General features: G+C 45.9%; 1 protein-coding gene across 2 annotated transcripts in view; it reads left to right on the top strand.

Moving 5' to 3' along the window:
• Positions 1-12,588, top strand: part of LOC129834689 (tyrosine-protein kinase CSK-like) — a 39,763-nt gene extending 27,175 nt beyond the window's left edge. For both annotated transcript variants that reach the window (XM_055899906.1, XM_055899907.1), the window contains exons 3-13: positions 183-296; positions 1,991-2,103; positions 4,464-4,683; positions 6,414-6,507; positions 6,738-6,803; positions 6,911-7,010; positions 7,122-7,212; positions 7,347-7,420; positions 7,618-7,813; positions 7,934-8,020; positions 8,258-12,588. In XM_055899906.1, coding sequence (XP_055755881.1) covers positions 183-296; positions 1,991-2,103; positions 4,464-4,683; positions 6,414-6,507; positions 6,738-6,803; positions 6,911-7,010; positions 7,122-7,212; positions 7,347-7,420; positions 7,618-7,813; positions 7,934-8,020; positions 8,258-8,440 — 1,338 coding nt within the window. In that variant the 3' untranslated portion in view covers positions 8,441-12,588. The remainder of the gene's footprint in view (positions 1-182; positions 297-1,990; positions 2,104-4,463; positions 4,684-6,413; positions 6,508-6,737; positions 6,804-6,910; positions 7,011-7,121; positions 7,213-7,346; positions 7,421-7,617; positions 7,814-7,933; positions 8,021-8,257) is intronic.
• Positions 12,589-15,981: the final 3,393 nt, after the last annotated feature.

Below are 15,981 nucleotides of genomic sequence, written 5' to 3'. Positions count from 1 at the left end.
TTTGAATAGTAGACCTTTTATATGCTTGTAATAATGTGTTATTGTAACCCGATGGCAATTGAATTTTCTCCCTGGAGTGTCAATGACAAATGCAATTCACTCGTCCAAACTATGACTATCTGTAACCTTTTACTGTAGTCAATCTCAGTGTTTATAACAGCTCCTCTTCACTCGTGACCTAGGTGCCATGGTTGCCTGGCACAGAGTGTGTAGCCAAGTACAACTTCCAGTCGACGAATGACCAGGACCTGCCTTTCTGTAAAGGAGATGTGTTGACCATAATCGGAGTCACCAGGGTAAGCAAGGCTCACCTTTCTATACTGTGTAAAACCGTTATGGTGCTGGAATTGTGTAGTTATACAGCTGTGTTAAAAGCTTAAGGATTGGTCTCTTTTCTTCCAATTTTCACCTAAAATGACATAGATTTGGGTAATTCAAATCAAATTTGTTTATATAGCCCTTCGTACATCAGCTGATATCTCAGTGCTGTACAGAAACCCAGCCTAAAACCCCAAACAGCAAGCAATGCAGGTGTAGAAGCATGGTGGCTAGGAAAAACTCCCTAGAAAGGCCAAAGCCTAGGAAGAAACCTAGAGAGGAACCAGGCTATGAGGGGTGGCCAGTCCTCTTCTGGCTGTGCCGGGTGGAGATTATAACAGAACATGGCCAAGATGTTCATAAATGTTCAAATAATAATAATCACAGTAGTTATCGAGGGTGCAGCGAGTCAGCACCTCAGGAGTAAATGTCAGTTGGCTTTTTTAGCAGGTCCGGTGAACAGGTCAGGGTTCCATAGCCGCAGGCATAACAGTTGAAACTGGAGCAGCAGCAAGGCCAGGTGGACTGGGGACAGCAAGGAGTCATCATGCCAGGTGGTCCTGACGCATGGTCCTAGGGCTCAGGTCCTCCGAGAGAGAGAATTAGAGAGCATACTTAAATTCACACAGGACACCGGATAAGACAGGAAGTCCTCCAGATATAACAAACTGACCCTAGCCCCCCGACACATAAACTACTGCAGCATAAATACTAGAGGCTGAGACAGGAGGGGTCAGGAGACACTGTGGCCCCATCCGATGATACCCCCGGACAGGGTCAAACAGGAAGGATATAACCCCACCCACTTTGCCAAAGCACAGCCCCCACACCATGAGGGAAATCTTCAACCACCAACTTACCATCCTGAGACAAGGCCGAGTATAGCCCACAAAGATCTCCGCCACGGCACAAACCCAGACAGGAAGATCACGTCAGTGACTCAACCCACTCAAGTGACGCACCCCTCCTAGGTACGGCATGGAAGAGCACCAGTAAGCCAGTGATTCAGCCCCTGTAATGGGGTTAGAGGCAGAGAATCCCAGTGGAGAGAGGGGGTAACTGTTAGGTCAGGGGGTAACTGCCTGTAGCTCAGGACCTGAAGCAAAGATATGCATATTCTTGATACCATTTGTGAAAGGAAACACTTTGAAGTTTGTGGAAATGTGAAATAAATGTAGGTGAATATAACACTTTAGATCTGGTAAAAGATAACATGAAAAAAAATGCATGTTTTTTTGTTCCAACTTTGAAATGCAGGAGAGGCCATAATGTATTATTCCAGCCCAGGCGCAATTTAGATTTTGGCCACTAGATGGAAGCATTGTATGTGCAAAGTTTTAGACTGATCCAATGAACCATTGTATATCTGTTCAAAATGTATCAAGACTGCCCAAATGTGCATAATTGGATTATTAATACATTTTCATGTTCATAATTGTGCACTCTCCTCAAACAATAGCATGGTGTTCTTTTACTGTAAATTGGACAGTGTAGTTAGTTAGATGAACAAGAATTTAAGCTTTCTGCCCATATCAGATATGTCTATGTCCTGGGAAAATGTTTTTACTTACAGCCTCATGCTAATCACATTAGCCTACGTTAGCTCAACTGTCCCGTGGGGGAGACACTGATCCCGTAGAGGTTTTAAAGGGTGTTTCTGCTGCTATTTCAGGATCCCAACTGGTACAAAGCGAAGAACACAGTGGGCAGAGAGGGCACCATCCCAGCTAACTACGTCCAGAAAAGGGAAGGGGTCAAGTCAGGGGGAAAACTCAGTCTTATGCCGTAAGTACACGACAGTACCTTGCTGCTCTGTCACGTAAGATGTGCCCTTACCTGTGAAGTTCCCATGTTTCACTGTATAATAAAGGTATGAATATGGGGCTTAGTTCATTAGAGTTGGAGTGTTACAAAGGCCTGATAGGAGACGTTGGTAATTGATTTGTTATTTTTTGCCGCTTCTGTCTCCTCTGCTCTCTGGGTGGCTGCATGCCACTGTCGGTGGGTGGGGCTAACTGGCGCTGCGATTTGAATCGGGCTCTTTGAAGGGACAGCTATTTCAAAAGAGGGAGAAAAAAAAATGAGAAACTTATGCAAATGGTATAAAACTGGAGGCCAGGAGGAAATCAGAGTTCTCATATACACACACAGGACAAGGCTGAGGTTGCTGCACTCAAACTTGTTGGACCAAAACACACTGATAGGGGTGTGTGTCTCTCACACACACACACTGCAGACTCTCTCCCCCACCATCCCCATCTTCTGAGCTTAACCGCCCAGCTGAGCAGAGGAAAGCTCAAGCAGTGTGGGGAAGGGCGACTAGTCAAGTGTTACAAGGAAGGACAAAGGCAAGGCTACTCCACTGGACAGGGAACTGACTAGAGGGAGTGAGTGGGTTTGCTGTCCTTATGAAGTCGAGGTCAACAGTGGAGAGACTGGGCAGAGTCCACTGCCCTCATACTCTCCTTCAGCTGTAGGAGAGCCAACTCTGTAAATACAGCAATGATACATCAGCCCTGTGGATCCCCTCAGAGAGGAGTGGTTAGTGGTGTGAGTCCGAGGGGGGTTATGTTATTATGAATTGGTAACAGATGTCTTGGGGGAAACGCTCCCTGTTGGCTTATATAACTAACAGTCAGCTGTGTTCTTGGGTATGTTGGTCTCCACACCCTGAGAGATGCTGCTCTTTGACCTCGCAGCTCACTGCTTCCACCTGCTGGTAATCTTCTACTCTGTTGGTAAGGAGAGGGAATTATAGCACCACCCTAAAGAAGACTGTCAAAAGGCCTCAGTCCCCTCCTCACTGCAGTCTCTCCTACCTCCTTCCACACTGTCCTTCCTTACTCTATTTTCCCCTTACTTTTAGCAGCCTGTTTTCCGTTTCTCCCATCGTATGACTAATGAATAGCACAAACTGCAACAAATGACATATTACATGCCCTGCTTCCTCATTAAACGGTCTGACTGATTGCTCATGTGTGCTCCTCCTGTGTTTGACTGGTTGGTCATATGTTTGGCTGGTAGCTCCTGTGTGCTCCTCCTGTGTTTTGGCTGTTGGTTACTCAGTGTTTGGCTGGCTCACTGGCGCCTGCTCTCAGATTAATGGGAGTTAGGGAGGCTGCTGTCCATGGAGAAGCAGCTCCGCTGATCTAATCAACTCGATCCTCTCTCCGCATTAAGCCGCTTTGCACAGGCCCTGCTCTGTCTCTGTCTTGGTGCTGGGCAACAGAGGGAGGGAGGGAAGTGTGTAAATCAATTACACACTTTGATTACCCTTAACTCACCAGCCCCCAGAGAGACCCCTGTGGACCTCCTGCTGCTCCTGTTTCCATACTGCTGGGGGATTCTGTGTTCGGGTCTACTACAGATAAGAGATGAATGATCTTAAGGAAAAAGCCAAGAAAGGGGTGGAGTTTATCCAGTAGAAGCCTGTAGATCTTGTACATGAGTTGAGATGGAGGCCGTGTTTAATAGCTTGAGCAAAAACACAGAAGGGAACCGCGTGTGTTTTCCCTAAGAGAGCTTTTTAAGTCCAGTGTCCTGCAGCTTGCCTTGCGGTCAGCCGGGGGCAGGTTTCATAGACTGTGTTCTGAGGGGATGAGAGACTCTATGCTGCTCTCTCTAAAATCCTCCTCTCCTCAGTGAGGTCTCACCTCTCTGTGATAGAGGTCTGGCAGGCCCTGCTCTGTGTCTTGCCTTCCCTGTGCCGCTTTGCATTTTCCTGTTATTGCAGAGCCTGTGTGTCAGTTTCAGACTCTGCCTGCCTGTGTTTATTTGTCGGTGTTTCCTGTTTACGCCAAGGCACTTTCTCACTGGCTCCTTGAGAAACAGACAGGCTCACTGCTCTAAGCACAACTGTCTAGAAATGCCACTGCCTTACATTATGCTGATCTACTGCTGTTGTCCCCTTTACCTTGTCTATTGCTGATTTGTTTATCAACTCTTTTAATAGGGCTTTGTATGTGTGTTACATGGCCAACATTGCATGCTTGCAATAATAATAATAATGAGTAGATCTCCCCTCTACTTATAAATTTGTCTTTTTGCCCTTTTGATGACCTTGGTATGTTAATTTTCTGTAGTCCATTAAGTCTCTATGTCCTATCCCTCCCCCTCTCTCCTCTCCTCCTCGTGTCCATCCCCAGATGGTTCCATGGTAAGATAACGCGGGAGCAGGCAGAGTGCCTCCTCTACCCCCCAGAGACTGGTCTGTTCCTGGCGAGGGAGAGCACCAACTACCCCGGGGACTACACCCTGTGTGTCAGCTGTGACGGCAAGGTTGAGCACTACCGCATCATCTACCACAACGGCAAGCTCAGCATCGACGAGGAGGAGTTCTTCCAGAACCTCATGCAGCTGGTGGAGGTAAGGCGGTGTCAGCCTGTCAGTCCCAAACGCTCCCTATTTCTTACTGTTTAGGCTACTCCCTCCCACTCTGCCTATCCTGTATGGTGGTAAGGTACTCGTCAAGGATGCTTAGTCACATAGTTAGAGAAGGCGGTGGAGGTTATTGATGGGAGAGCGACCAATATTATTTTGGGAAATGTATTATATTGATACTTTGACTCTCAAGTATTGATTTAAGTTAACGTTAGCAAGCGCTAGTCGGCTATACCTGGTATTTTTTTCATCCTATAGCTTGTTCTGTCTTTTTAAATAGGGAGCCAACATGATTTCAGCACTTATTTCCATGACTGATCAAAACTCCTTTTCCTGAGCTCTCTCGTCTCTGCAGCAGACCTATAGTGAGCAATATGTTTGGAACATCAAATGGCAATACATATATAATCGGCACCTAAGTACCATGATATCGTTCGGTCCCTGTAATTTCCCAGTCCTAGTGGAGGTAGACCTCCGTCTACTGCGTGGTCTATTAGACAGCTTCTACTACAGCAGTAGGGCTGAGTCAGTGTGTTAAGGGAGGAAGGAGGCCATGGTGGGAAATGTCTCTTCCCCAGAGATAAGATGCTCCATCAGGCTTCTAGCTAGATTGTTTGCAATCACACTTTAATTAACGCTCATCTCTTTCCCAGAGGCGCTGCTGGGATCTAGGCATGAATCTGCACACTGGCATCGAGGACCATCTAACTGGCACACTCTATCTTATTATCACTCTACCACAATCCTCCGCTTATTCCTTCTGCGCTTTCTCGCTCTCGCCTTACACCCCCCCCCCCCCCCCCCCCCCCCCCCCGCTCTCTCTAATAGCGCCTGTGACTGGATCTCTCTCATTCTTGTGATTTTTTAGCTTGTTATTTTTCACCTTACTCTCACTAGCCTGTCACAACAGGCTCCATCCACATTGCTACACACAAGTTGTTCTTCCCTGTCAAAAGACCCACATTTGTGTTATTAACCACATAATGGAAATCAAACACTGTTGCATTTAAGGGATTAGTCAATCACATGTTAAGTACTTGGGTTGTTATGGATGGTGGGTACTTGTGTGGCGATTCAAGTGTGTATTCAGGCACATTGAGTATTTTTGTATTGTCCAAATATCAGTTATATAACCTTGGTTTCATGACTGCAAATATGCAGAAATGTGTTAATTTGATAATGGTTCTTTAAAGATCAAATACAGTGTTGACATGAATATATTTGTTTAGTAGCTTGTACAGAGGCAATAGTTCCTATACCATGCTGCCCTCTGGTGGTTGTGAATGCTGCTCACATGTAAAACAGACAGTGGCAGTCAGATTACACTCAATGACTGAGTGCTTCTCCATTGAGTAACAAACTAATCATAGGTCAAAAGGATGGCCGGTGTGTTTGACTGGTTAACCTGATCACATGTAGATCAGTTGGTGTCGACAGGATTATGTATCAAAAGTGAAGGTGTGGTTAGTGACCTCTCACCACCAAACACACAATCCCCATGCTTCTCCTGTTAATTAGCAGAGTCCCCTCTAGCCCTCCAATCCCAGCATCCTTTTTACCCCAGACTGCTGAGACCCTTCTTGACTCCCGCTCTTTGTTGTCTGGTCTTTGACATATGGTTGACATGCAGTTCTACCTCCTCAGTGTGACTATAGAACCTGTTAATATACACACTATCCAACTCACCATGTTCTCTCTCGCCTATCTCCATTCAGCACTACACTAAAGACGCCGACGGCCTCTGTACCAGACTCATCAAGCCAAAGCTGATGGAGGGAACGGTGGCTGCCCAGGATGAATTCTCCAGGAGTAAGAACACTTTACTAACCTTGTGTTTCCATTCTGAGTCACTCTTGGTCTGTAAGAATACACAGTGACTCAGTCTGTCTTCATCTTCTGTAGTACAGGAAACCTGGGCTTAATCACTTGAATTAGCAGTAAGTCTTTAACCTTGTGCTTTGCTCTGTCTGGGGAAGGATGATGTTTCATTAGTTCTGCTGGAACCAGAGTCTGACTTTCTCTCTGTTGCTGCTCCACAGGCGGCTGGGCCTTGAACAGAAAGGAACTCAAGCTCATCCAGACCATTGGCAAAGGGGAGTTTGGAGGTAAAGACCCTAACTGAGACCAATGCTGATAAAGAAGCGTCTCTTTCCATCCCCGTGTGAGGTCTGTGTGTCGTTGTCCAGTGTTACATCTATATGTATCTGTTCAGATGTGATGGTGGGGGACTACAGAGGGACCAAGGTGGCAGTGAAGTGCATCAAACACGACGCCACGGCCCAGGCGTTCATCGCTGAGGCCTCCGTCATGACGTAAGTCTCAACCATTCTGTTTTATGGTCTTACCCACTTAATCTAAAACCTTATGACTGTGTCTGTACACCTTAGTGCGTAGCTATGTCACTTAAACTCTCTTCCATGCAGGCAACTGAGGCACAACAACCTGGTTCAGCTGCTGGGGGTGATCGTAGAGGAGAGGGGCAGTCTCTACATCGTCACAGAGTACATGGCCAAGGTACTTCAGTCTAGTCTATTGCTGGACCAGGGACTACTCTATCTAGGCCGTGGGCTGGAGTCCACTGTCCCTTTATGATGGGGTCTGTTCCTACTTCCCAGTTTGACAGCCATCCCTCTCTCCCCCCACCACAGGGCAGTCTAGTGGACTACCTCCGTTCTCGAGGACGGACCGTGCTGGGAGGAGACTGTTTGCTCAAATTCTCACTGTAAGTCATCCTCAGGAACTTCTGCAGTATTGGATTTCTTTATTCAATTATAATGTGATTTCCCTGGAGAGGATGCCGGAAACCAAAGTATTTTAAATGGCTATTGGTATCACTTATCTACAATGAAATGAGTTATTTGTCTTAGCTGAGTGATACATTGTTTCTCTCTTTATCTGTCTCTCACATCTGCTGTGCAGTGACGTATGTGAAGCCATGGAATACCTGGAGGCCAATAACTTTGTGCACAGAGACCTGGCGGCCCGGAACGTGCTGGTGTCTGACGACAACATCGCCAAGGTCAGCGACTTTGGTCTGACCAAGGAGGCCTCGTCCACACAGGACACTGCCAAACTGCCCGTCAAATGGACCTCCCCCGAAGCCCTGCGAGAGAAGGTAAAGGTGGAAAAGAGGGGATTGGACGAAGGAGGGAGCATGTTTAAATGGTGTAGTCTATGCTTTGTCTGTGGTGTCTTGTGTAGTTGACCTCAGCCTCTCTCTCTGCTCCCTCCACAGAGGTTCTCCACTAAGTCAGACGTGTGGAGTTATGGTATCCTGCTATGGGAGATCTACTCCTTTGGGCGTGTGCCTTACCCCAGAATTGTAAGTATGACATTGTGAGGTGACTCCAGCAAGGGGCATCAGCCTTATCTGTATTGCTTTCTCCAATGCAAGGCAAAAGGGCTATCTTGATGAGTGATGTATTTCGTATCATTTAATAGCTGTGAAGCTTGTGCACAGGCAGATGGGTTGAGGCCACTGTTCAGACAGTGGAGGATGTTAGAACGTAATAGGAGAGTATGTCGTTGGGTTGATAACGCCCTCCCCTCCGCTCCTCAGCCCCTGAAGGAGGTGGTGCCGCGGGTGGAGAAGGGTTACAAGATGGACGCCCCCGACGGCTGCCCAGTGGTGGTTTACGACGTCATGAAGCAGTGCTGGACCCTGGACGTGGGGCTGCGGCCCTCCTTCCGCATGCTGAGAGACAAGCTGTCGCATATCAGAGCCAAGGAGCTCTACCTGTGAGGGGCAGGGAGGGAAGACACAGCAGACTAGAGCGGAGGGAGGGAGGGAGCGTCCAGGCTGGGGGAAACTAACTGGAGCAGGACCGGAACTCCTCATCCAGCCTCACCTGTAGACCACACCCTACCTGACCTGTACCTGTTTTCCTCTGGGACTGTAGTAAACCCTCCCCTGTGTTACCTTCCCTCTCTACTCTTCTGAAGGAAAGGAACAGAAGTCCTATTTGTTGTATAGCTTTCTGTCAGCTGGTTGTCTTCCTCCTCTGTCCAGCCCATCAGACTCCCTCTACCCCCTTCCTCCTCCTGTTCTCCCAGTCTCTCCACTGTGGCGTTGTCACCTCAAACTCTTCTTATTTTCTTCTCCAAAACGTGATGATAATGGGGGAGGCTGGCCTTTTCCTCCACATGTTTGTCAGGTGCTCTCAATCTCTCTCGGTCTGTCTCTCCGTGCCCTGATCATTCCTGTATCTGTGTTGGTTGGTAGTGTGGCGCTGCATGCTGTCTGTCCCTCACCCTCCTGTGTGGGGCCTTACTTGGGGCATTGGCTCTGTGCCAAAGTGCTTCCAGTATACAGAGCTCCAGACCCCCTCAGCTTCCAGAACCTACTCCTCCACTCGGACTATTCAGTTTTTATTCCTTTTTTTTAAAGAAATCTTTTTTTAAATAATTTTTCTGGTGGGAGGTTAGTTGTGCAGTTGTCTCCCTCCGGCTCCAGAACAGGTTCTTCTATGTCCGTTAAAGAGAACGTGAACATTTGAGAGGAAAAGAGGCCAGTACATAAAGAGCCTCCACTGGGAAGCGCCTATCTACAACTCCACACAGGACAGGGGAGGGAGGCGCACTTCTCAACATAGTCGATTCATCATATGTGGGGTTGTTTTATATTAAAATATAATTAAAGGATAAAAAAAGAACCAAATGAAGCCAAGGAAAGACAGACTGAAGGATATAAGAATGTTTTAGTGTAGCGAATGCTGGGGTTGGGTGTGTGCATGCCGTGCGAGAGGCCTTGGGTTTAACTGTCAGTGCGTTCAATGTTTATTATGCTACCATGATTATGAATAAATCATTCCATCTGAATAGTGTGGAAAGAACGTCAACAGTCCACACTGACATCACAGGGAGAGGGGGCTCCCCTCTGAAAGCACCTGGGTACTATTCAGTCATGTGAATGTCCTGGATGATAGAGGTAACAGCAGGGCAGTGGGCCACTAGGGATGCCCTGGGTGTTTGTTCCATATGAAGTGAACCTCTAGTCATTATGCTATTACACACACACACACACACACACATTCCCACACGGTAAATATTAATTTACACAGAGGTAATACAGCCATTCCACACACTTTACATACCCACTGTGTTCATACATACATTTGGGCCAATGAATCTTATTTGACTGAACTGTGAATAAGGTATTCTAACTGGATTGGTCCTGTGGTCTTCAAATCACATTTTTATTGGTCACATACACATGGTTAGCAGATGTTATTGCGAGTGTAGCGAAATGCATTTCAGAACCTGTGACTTCACAGATTGAGCCTAAAATAATTTCTCACACAGCTCTGTTTTAGAAGTGTTTATGAGGGTGTGATAACAGATATAGCTGACGTGCCAAAAGAGTCTTCAAGCTGCAGTGTTCTGTGTCAGCTGATCTGTTCCATTTCCAGTGGTTAGTCAAATAGACTAAAGCTCCTCATCATTTCATTCTCTTCTCCATTCTTTCCCCTGGAGTGGCTGTTCCTCCACTCGTCTCCAGTGATGTTCTGCTGCAAACAGGGCACACACAGAAGGACTGAGCAGAGCTCAAATAGAACAGCTTTAAGGGCCTTGTCTGTGTGACAGTGTATTTTTTTTGTTTTGTAAAGAAAGAAGAAAAAAAACATGATTCAATTATCTTCAGCTTTTGTCTCTTTCTTTCTGGCTCAATGCCTTCCTTTGCCCATGTGTCTTTCTGTTTCCATCCCTCATCCTATCTCGCCAGCCCTGTTGCTTCCTGCACATAAGGAGCCAACAGTTGTCCATGGCCCTGGCTGACTGGCTCAATTTGATTCCTGTGAATGTTAACGGCGTTGACAGTCCAGAGTGGTAACAATGGGCTGGTTACACAACACATGGCGCTCTCAGCCAAGACTGCGCCTCTGCTTAGCTGTCAGAACCCATCGTTACACTGGGCCGTCACTCCATCTCACATTTACAGTGCTGCTGAAAACACAGGAGGATCAATGCTGGAGAGGGACCTCTCAGATTTAGATGCATGTTTTGATGTGTCCTGTCTCTATGGCTTAGGCTACTATAAGATTGCAACAATTAATCTTACTCACCCAGTCATGTGATGGTTGTACCACTACCATGGATCAACACCAGCTGGCACCATGTAGTCTACTCCAGTAGAACTCATGGATGGAGATAAATATGTTACATCAGGCCTTCATTGTAAAGAAGAATTTGTTTTTAATCAATCTGCCTGGTAAAATACAATGCATCAATAAAAAGCCTGTGTGATATACTGCTAGTGTTATAGTGGTAACAACATAGTTAGTCACCCCTCTTGCGTGTTCAAATGTAGCCGCATTAGGCTACTTGTGAGTTATAGAGATGTCATCCTACCTTGGAAGGGTCATAGTTCATTCCAGGACTTTAGCGTATGATTCTCATCTCACACTGACACACACATTCACAATTAAATGCCACAATCCTGTCAACTACACACACACACAGTTCAGTGCGTGTTCTTCACTATCCCAGATGAGTGGAGGAGGATGCATCCTGTTTTATTCAGCTTTTGATACGTTGTCAGCAGAGATCCATAACTTATCTCCAAAGCCTGATATTTCTTGACAGCAACAAATTAAAACTCACCATGAATTAATCTGATTACACCAACAATTTTTGTTAAATCCAGGAGGATTCTGATGTTTGCAGGCTAGAGGCTAGTGTGGATTGTAGTGCCTGAGCCTCTGGGCCATTTGAAGTAGTTGAGTTGACAGATGTACATGTGACAGAATGTGGCCGAGGTCATCTTTCTTCTACTCCATGTACTGCAGCTGTCTGCTATGACAGGAAACCATATCATCATGGATACCTCATCCAATTCGACATGCTGCTGTGATCACAATCCAATTATTAACTGGGTGGTTTGACCCCTGAATGCTGATTGACTGAAAGCCATGGTATATCAGATCTTATACAACGGGTGGGTCTAATCCTGAATGCTGATTTGTTAAAACCGCGTTCAATCTGGTGTCTATACCACAAGTTACCACCGACTAAATCTATGACTTTAAAATGCCTATTCACTCTGTTCCATGTGACTGTGCAATCCACTGTTTTATCAGCCCAGCCAGGTAATTTATAAACTTGATCTCCACTATCAAAAACATCTAGACATTTTCTCACATTTCTTTTAGACTAACATTTAGTTTTCAACAGCGGAGAGTTGTATAAACCTTGCTGTCTGTCTCTGACATTTGCAGCATTGTTCCAATATTCTATTTCCAGCTGTCGCATAGTAATGGACGTGTCGGGATGAGACAGACAGGCAGGCAGCTTTTCTCAGCCATTCGAAATCATGAATCAGTATCATTTTTATAGATATATAAAAATAAATGTCAATAGAAAACAAGTCAAATGAAACAAAGTGCAGCTAGTTTGCGGTCTTTCCAGCTTCAGTGATTTGATATAGATCTGTTGTTGACTAGCTCCTGTAAGAAATTGTATTAGATATTGGTAACTTGTTTTAACAACTTCTCAACATTACCTATAAGTTGACACAACATACACACCCCCTCTTTCTCTTGGACATATGCTGGACACATAGGACATATACACGGCACCCACAATTCCCCTCCCCCATGACAATCACACAGACACACCCAACCCATGGTTGGACCTCAGGACAAAGAACTCTCAGGAACCAATGGAACGTGGACACCAGGCCTGATCAGGACTACCCAAGACCCAGATCGACCAACCGGAAGGCCGGACTCGCAGATCTACCTACTTTGCTTGTTGACTATATAGTACTGAACATTTCTGGAAACTGTCTCTTTTCCGGACGATTCACTAGGAGTCAGACTGAAAGAGCCTTGCTGCAAGATTTTACTAAGATATCTTTACATGTAATTAAACGGCCTTATTATAAAATATCCACCTCGTCCTATTGTCTCCTCTTGTTCTCCTGTCAACAGTAAACGTTTTACTAACAATATCCACCTCGTCCTATTGTCTCCTCTTGTTCTCCTGTCAACAGTAAACGTTTTACTAACACTCCTGAACAACAGTGTCCTGACATAGAGAGCACATTTTCTATGCTAGGTGAAGTCGTGCCTCTTTAGCTCATTGTTATGGATGTATCCAAATAAATGTCACTAGAGAACAGTTATTGCAAATGCAGCTACTTTGTTGTTATTCTGGCTGCACCGTTTGACGTGGTTGTAAGTTAGCCGTAGTTGGCAAGCTAGCAAGCAAGGGATAAGAACGTTGCCTGCCAGTATGGCAATATAACATTTAGAATGAATGACTGGGGAGCGCCCATAGATACAGAATGAATAAATTCATAAAAATAACATTTTTAATAAATGTGTAAATCATTATTTGAATATGTTGGTAACCCGTTGTATAAAAGTGATCATGCCCGAGAAGCCGGTGTTAGGAGGATATATTGGTACGGTTTGCCGGCACTCGACTTTGTCATGGGCCCGACAACACTCATGCCAATATATCCTCCTAACACCGGCTTCTCGGGCATTACCACTTAAGTATACCACGGTATGACAAAAAAAAGTAATTACATTGGTAACCAGTTTATAAATGCAATAAGGCAACTCAGGGATTTGTGGTATATCGCCAATATACCATGGCTAGGGCTGTATCCAGGCACTCCGCCGAGTTGTGTCCAGTTAATCTGTGTTGCATCGTGCATAAGAACAGCTCTTAGCCGTGGTATATTGGCCGTATACCACACCTCCTCTAGCCTTATTGCTTAATTATTTCACCTGATATGGTTGCCATAACTCTCAAGACTGGAGACACTGAACATGTTCTAGAACATAGAAATAGAAGCCCTAGATAAGATATATAATAATGCTATACTTTATACAGCACAGAGGAGGTTATTTTACTGGGAGAAATATGCAGAGAACAAAGACACTGATGCCAAAATGGGTTAATTTGTACTGGAACAGCAGCAGGACATGTGGGGGAGTTTTCCGATTCCAGCCCAATTCGGTGACAACAGGAACTTAGTGAGGTGATTGGTGCTGAAGGGAGTAGTCAGGCTGATGTCAGGCTGATGTGGCTGCGATGTGTGGCTGTCTCAGCTGTCCACATGGGCCAACTGTGCTCCCCACTCTGTTGCTCCCTGACAAATCCCCTTCCACAAAGCTCCATCAATTCCCTTCCTTCCCCTTCGTCTGCTCTGGTCTGGGATCAGATCTCTCGCTCTACTGAACAGCCCCTAAAAATAATCTGTTGCTTCAGTTGATGTCTCAGCAGCAATTAGCTTCTATTTGTGGCCATGCGTGCAGACATCTCAGATGGGACCACAGTGACACCCGTAGCTGACTGTCTGGCCGGGGCATTGTTTTGTGTCTGCGGACTGGGAGGTTTATGCCCAGTGGTCTATTGGCTCGGCAGCTTTTGCCTTTGTTATAGAAAGGCTTAATAACGCAGTTGTTGGTGTCTTTTGGCAGCCTTGGTTATTATTAGTTGGTCGTAGTAGTATGACAGCCTTGTGCCACATTAGTGAGTGCAGAATAATTTTTCTGTAATCACATTCTGAGGTGGTTGGATGGACTAATGGGCTGAGTAATATTCTGTAATGCTATTCAGTGGTTTGTTATTGTTGTAATTGTGCTCTTCAGTATGGGAATTTGTTCTTAACTGACTTGCCTAGTTAAATAAAAAAATGTATATTCTTAGTTCAAATCAAAATTTATTTGTCACATTCGTGAATACAACAGGTGTAGACCATACAGTGAAATGCTTACTTACAAGCCCTTAACCAACAATAGAGTTTCAAGAAAAATACATTAAGAAATAAAATAAACAAATAATGAAAGAGCAGCAGTAAAATAACAATAGAGAGGCTATATACAGGGGGTACTGGTACAGAGTCGGGGGGGGGGGGGGGGGCAGGCAATGTAAATAGTCTGGGTAGCCATTTGATTAGATGTTCCGTAGTCTTATGGCTTAGGGGTAGAAGCTGTTTAGAAGCCTCTTGGACCTAGACTTGGCGTTCTGGTACCACTTGCCGTGCGGTAGCAGAGAGAACAGTCTATGACTAGGGTGGCTGGAGTCTTTGACAATTTTTAGGGCCTTCCTCTGACACTGCCTGGTATAGAGGTCCTGGATGGCAGGATGGCAGGGACCTGGATGCTCAATATGCTGGATCTGATCTGAGCATACAGTATCGGAGATGACTAACAGGAGTCAGTGTGTAGTTGTTTTATCATCTCTACCACAACGAGACTCCAGATGGCCGACTTACATCTAACCCTAACCCATGTGTGTAGAGCTCCTCCTGGGAGACAGGTGTGTAGAGAGGGAGGGAGGTGGAGCTCTGAGCTGAAGAAGACGGATAACAGCAGCAACAAAGGGCTGTGATGATGTAATGCTAGCTGGGCTGTTTTTTTGGGACTCTTTTAAAAAATAACCCAATTGGAGCCCGGGGCACTGCATGGCTGATATGTTCGTTCGGCTTTGTGAAATTGCAAGGTTCTCAGAGTCAGAGAGAACATGTTTTCTGCACCAGTTGTCAGGCTGGATTTGCATTCCGTCTGTGACATTTCACCCTTCTGCCCCAAGCCCCGCGCCCACTGCCTGCCGGGGGGCGTGCGGTGCCAACACACATCTCTCTCCGAGCAGGGTGAGGGGCCCCTGGAACCATCATAGACCCCCTCCTCCTCTACCCAACCCCCTCTCCTGGATCACTTTATCCTCCATCCTCCCCTAGTTAGCCACCTGAAACATCAGTACATTAGATTCCATGGCATGACAGGCATAAAGAAGAGAAGAGCTAGATTTAATATATGAATACAAGGCGTAGCTGTGGCTGAGGCTGTGCAGATTAACTGATGCTTTAGTGAATCTAGATGGGTCAGTGCTTGACTCAACACCGAGGACTAGATTATGTTGCCCATGCAGCCCGCTGTCATCGACTAGTGGGTTCATGTTATCAGCCTGCTGACAGTCTCCCTGAACAAGCAGCTTCTGTAAGGCAAGCTTTTCTCACGTTCCATGTTGTGCTGCCACACATCTACAGACCACTTCAACTCCATAGCGGACACACACAGGGTACACACACACAGGGTGTACACACACACACAGCGTACACACACACACACACACAGCGTACACACACACACAGCGTACACACACACAGGGTACACACACAGCGCTTGACTTGGGCAGGAGCTCAAAATGTTCTGCTGCTTGAGCTCATGTTCCTCTTAAAGAATATTAGCTCAAAAGTATAGTGGAGCTCCTGCACATAAATATAAACAGTACCGGTGCCATGAATAATGTCAGTGGCTCATATTATGC

The sequence above is a fragment of the Salvelinus fontinalis genome, chromosome 35 (genome assembly GCF_029448725.1).
Source record: "Salvelinus fontinalis isolate EN_2023a chromosome 35, ASM2944872v1, whole genome shotgun sequence".
In the NCBI taxonomy this organism is placed as follows: domain Eukaryota; kingdom Metazoa; phylum Chordata; class Actinopteri; order Salmoniformes; family Salmonidae; genus Salvelinus; species Salvelinus fontinalis.
The sequence above is the reverse complement of the archived record's forward strand: the minus strand, read 5'-3'. Positions and strand labels throughout refer to the sequence as shown.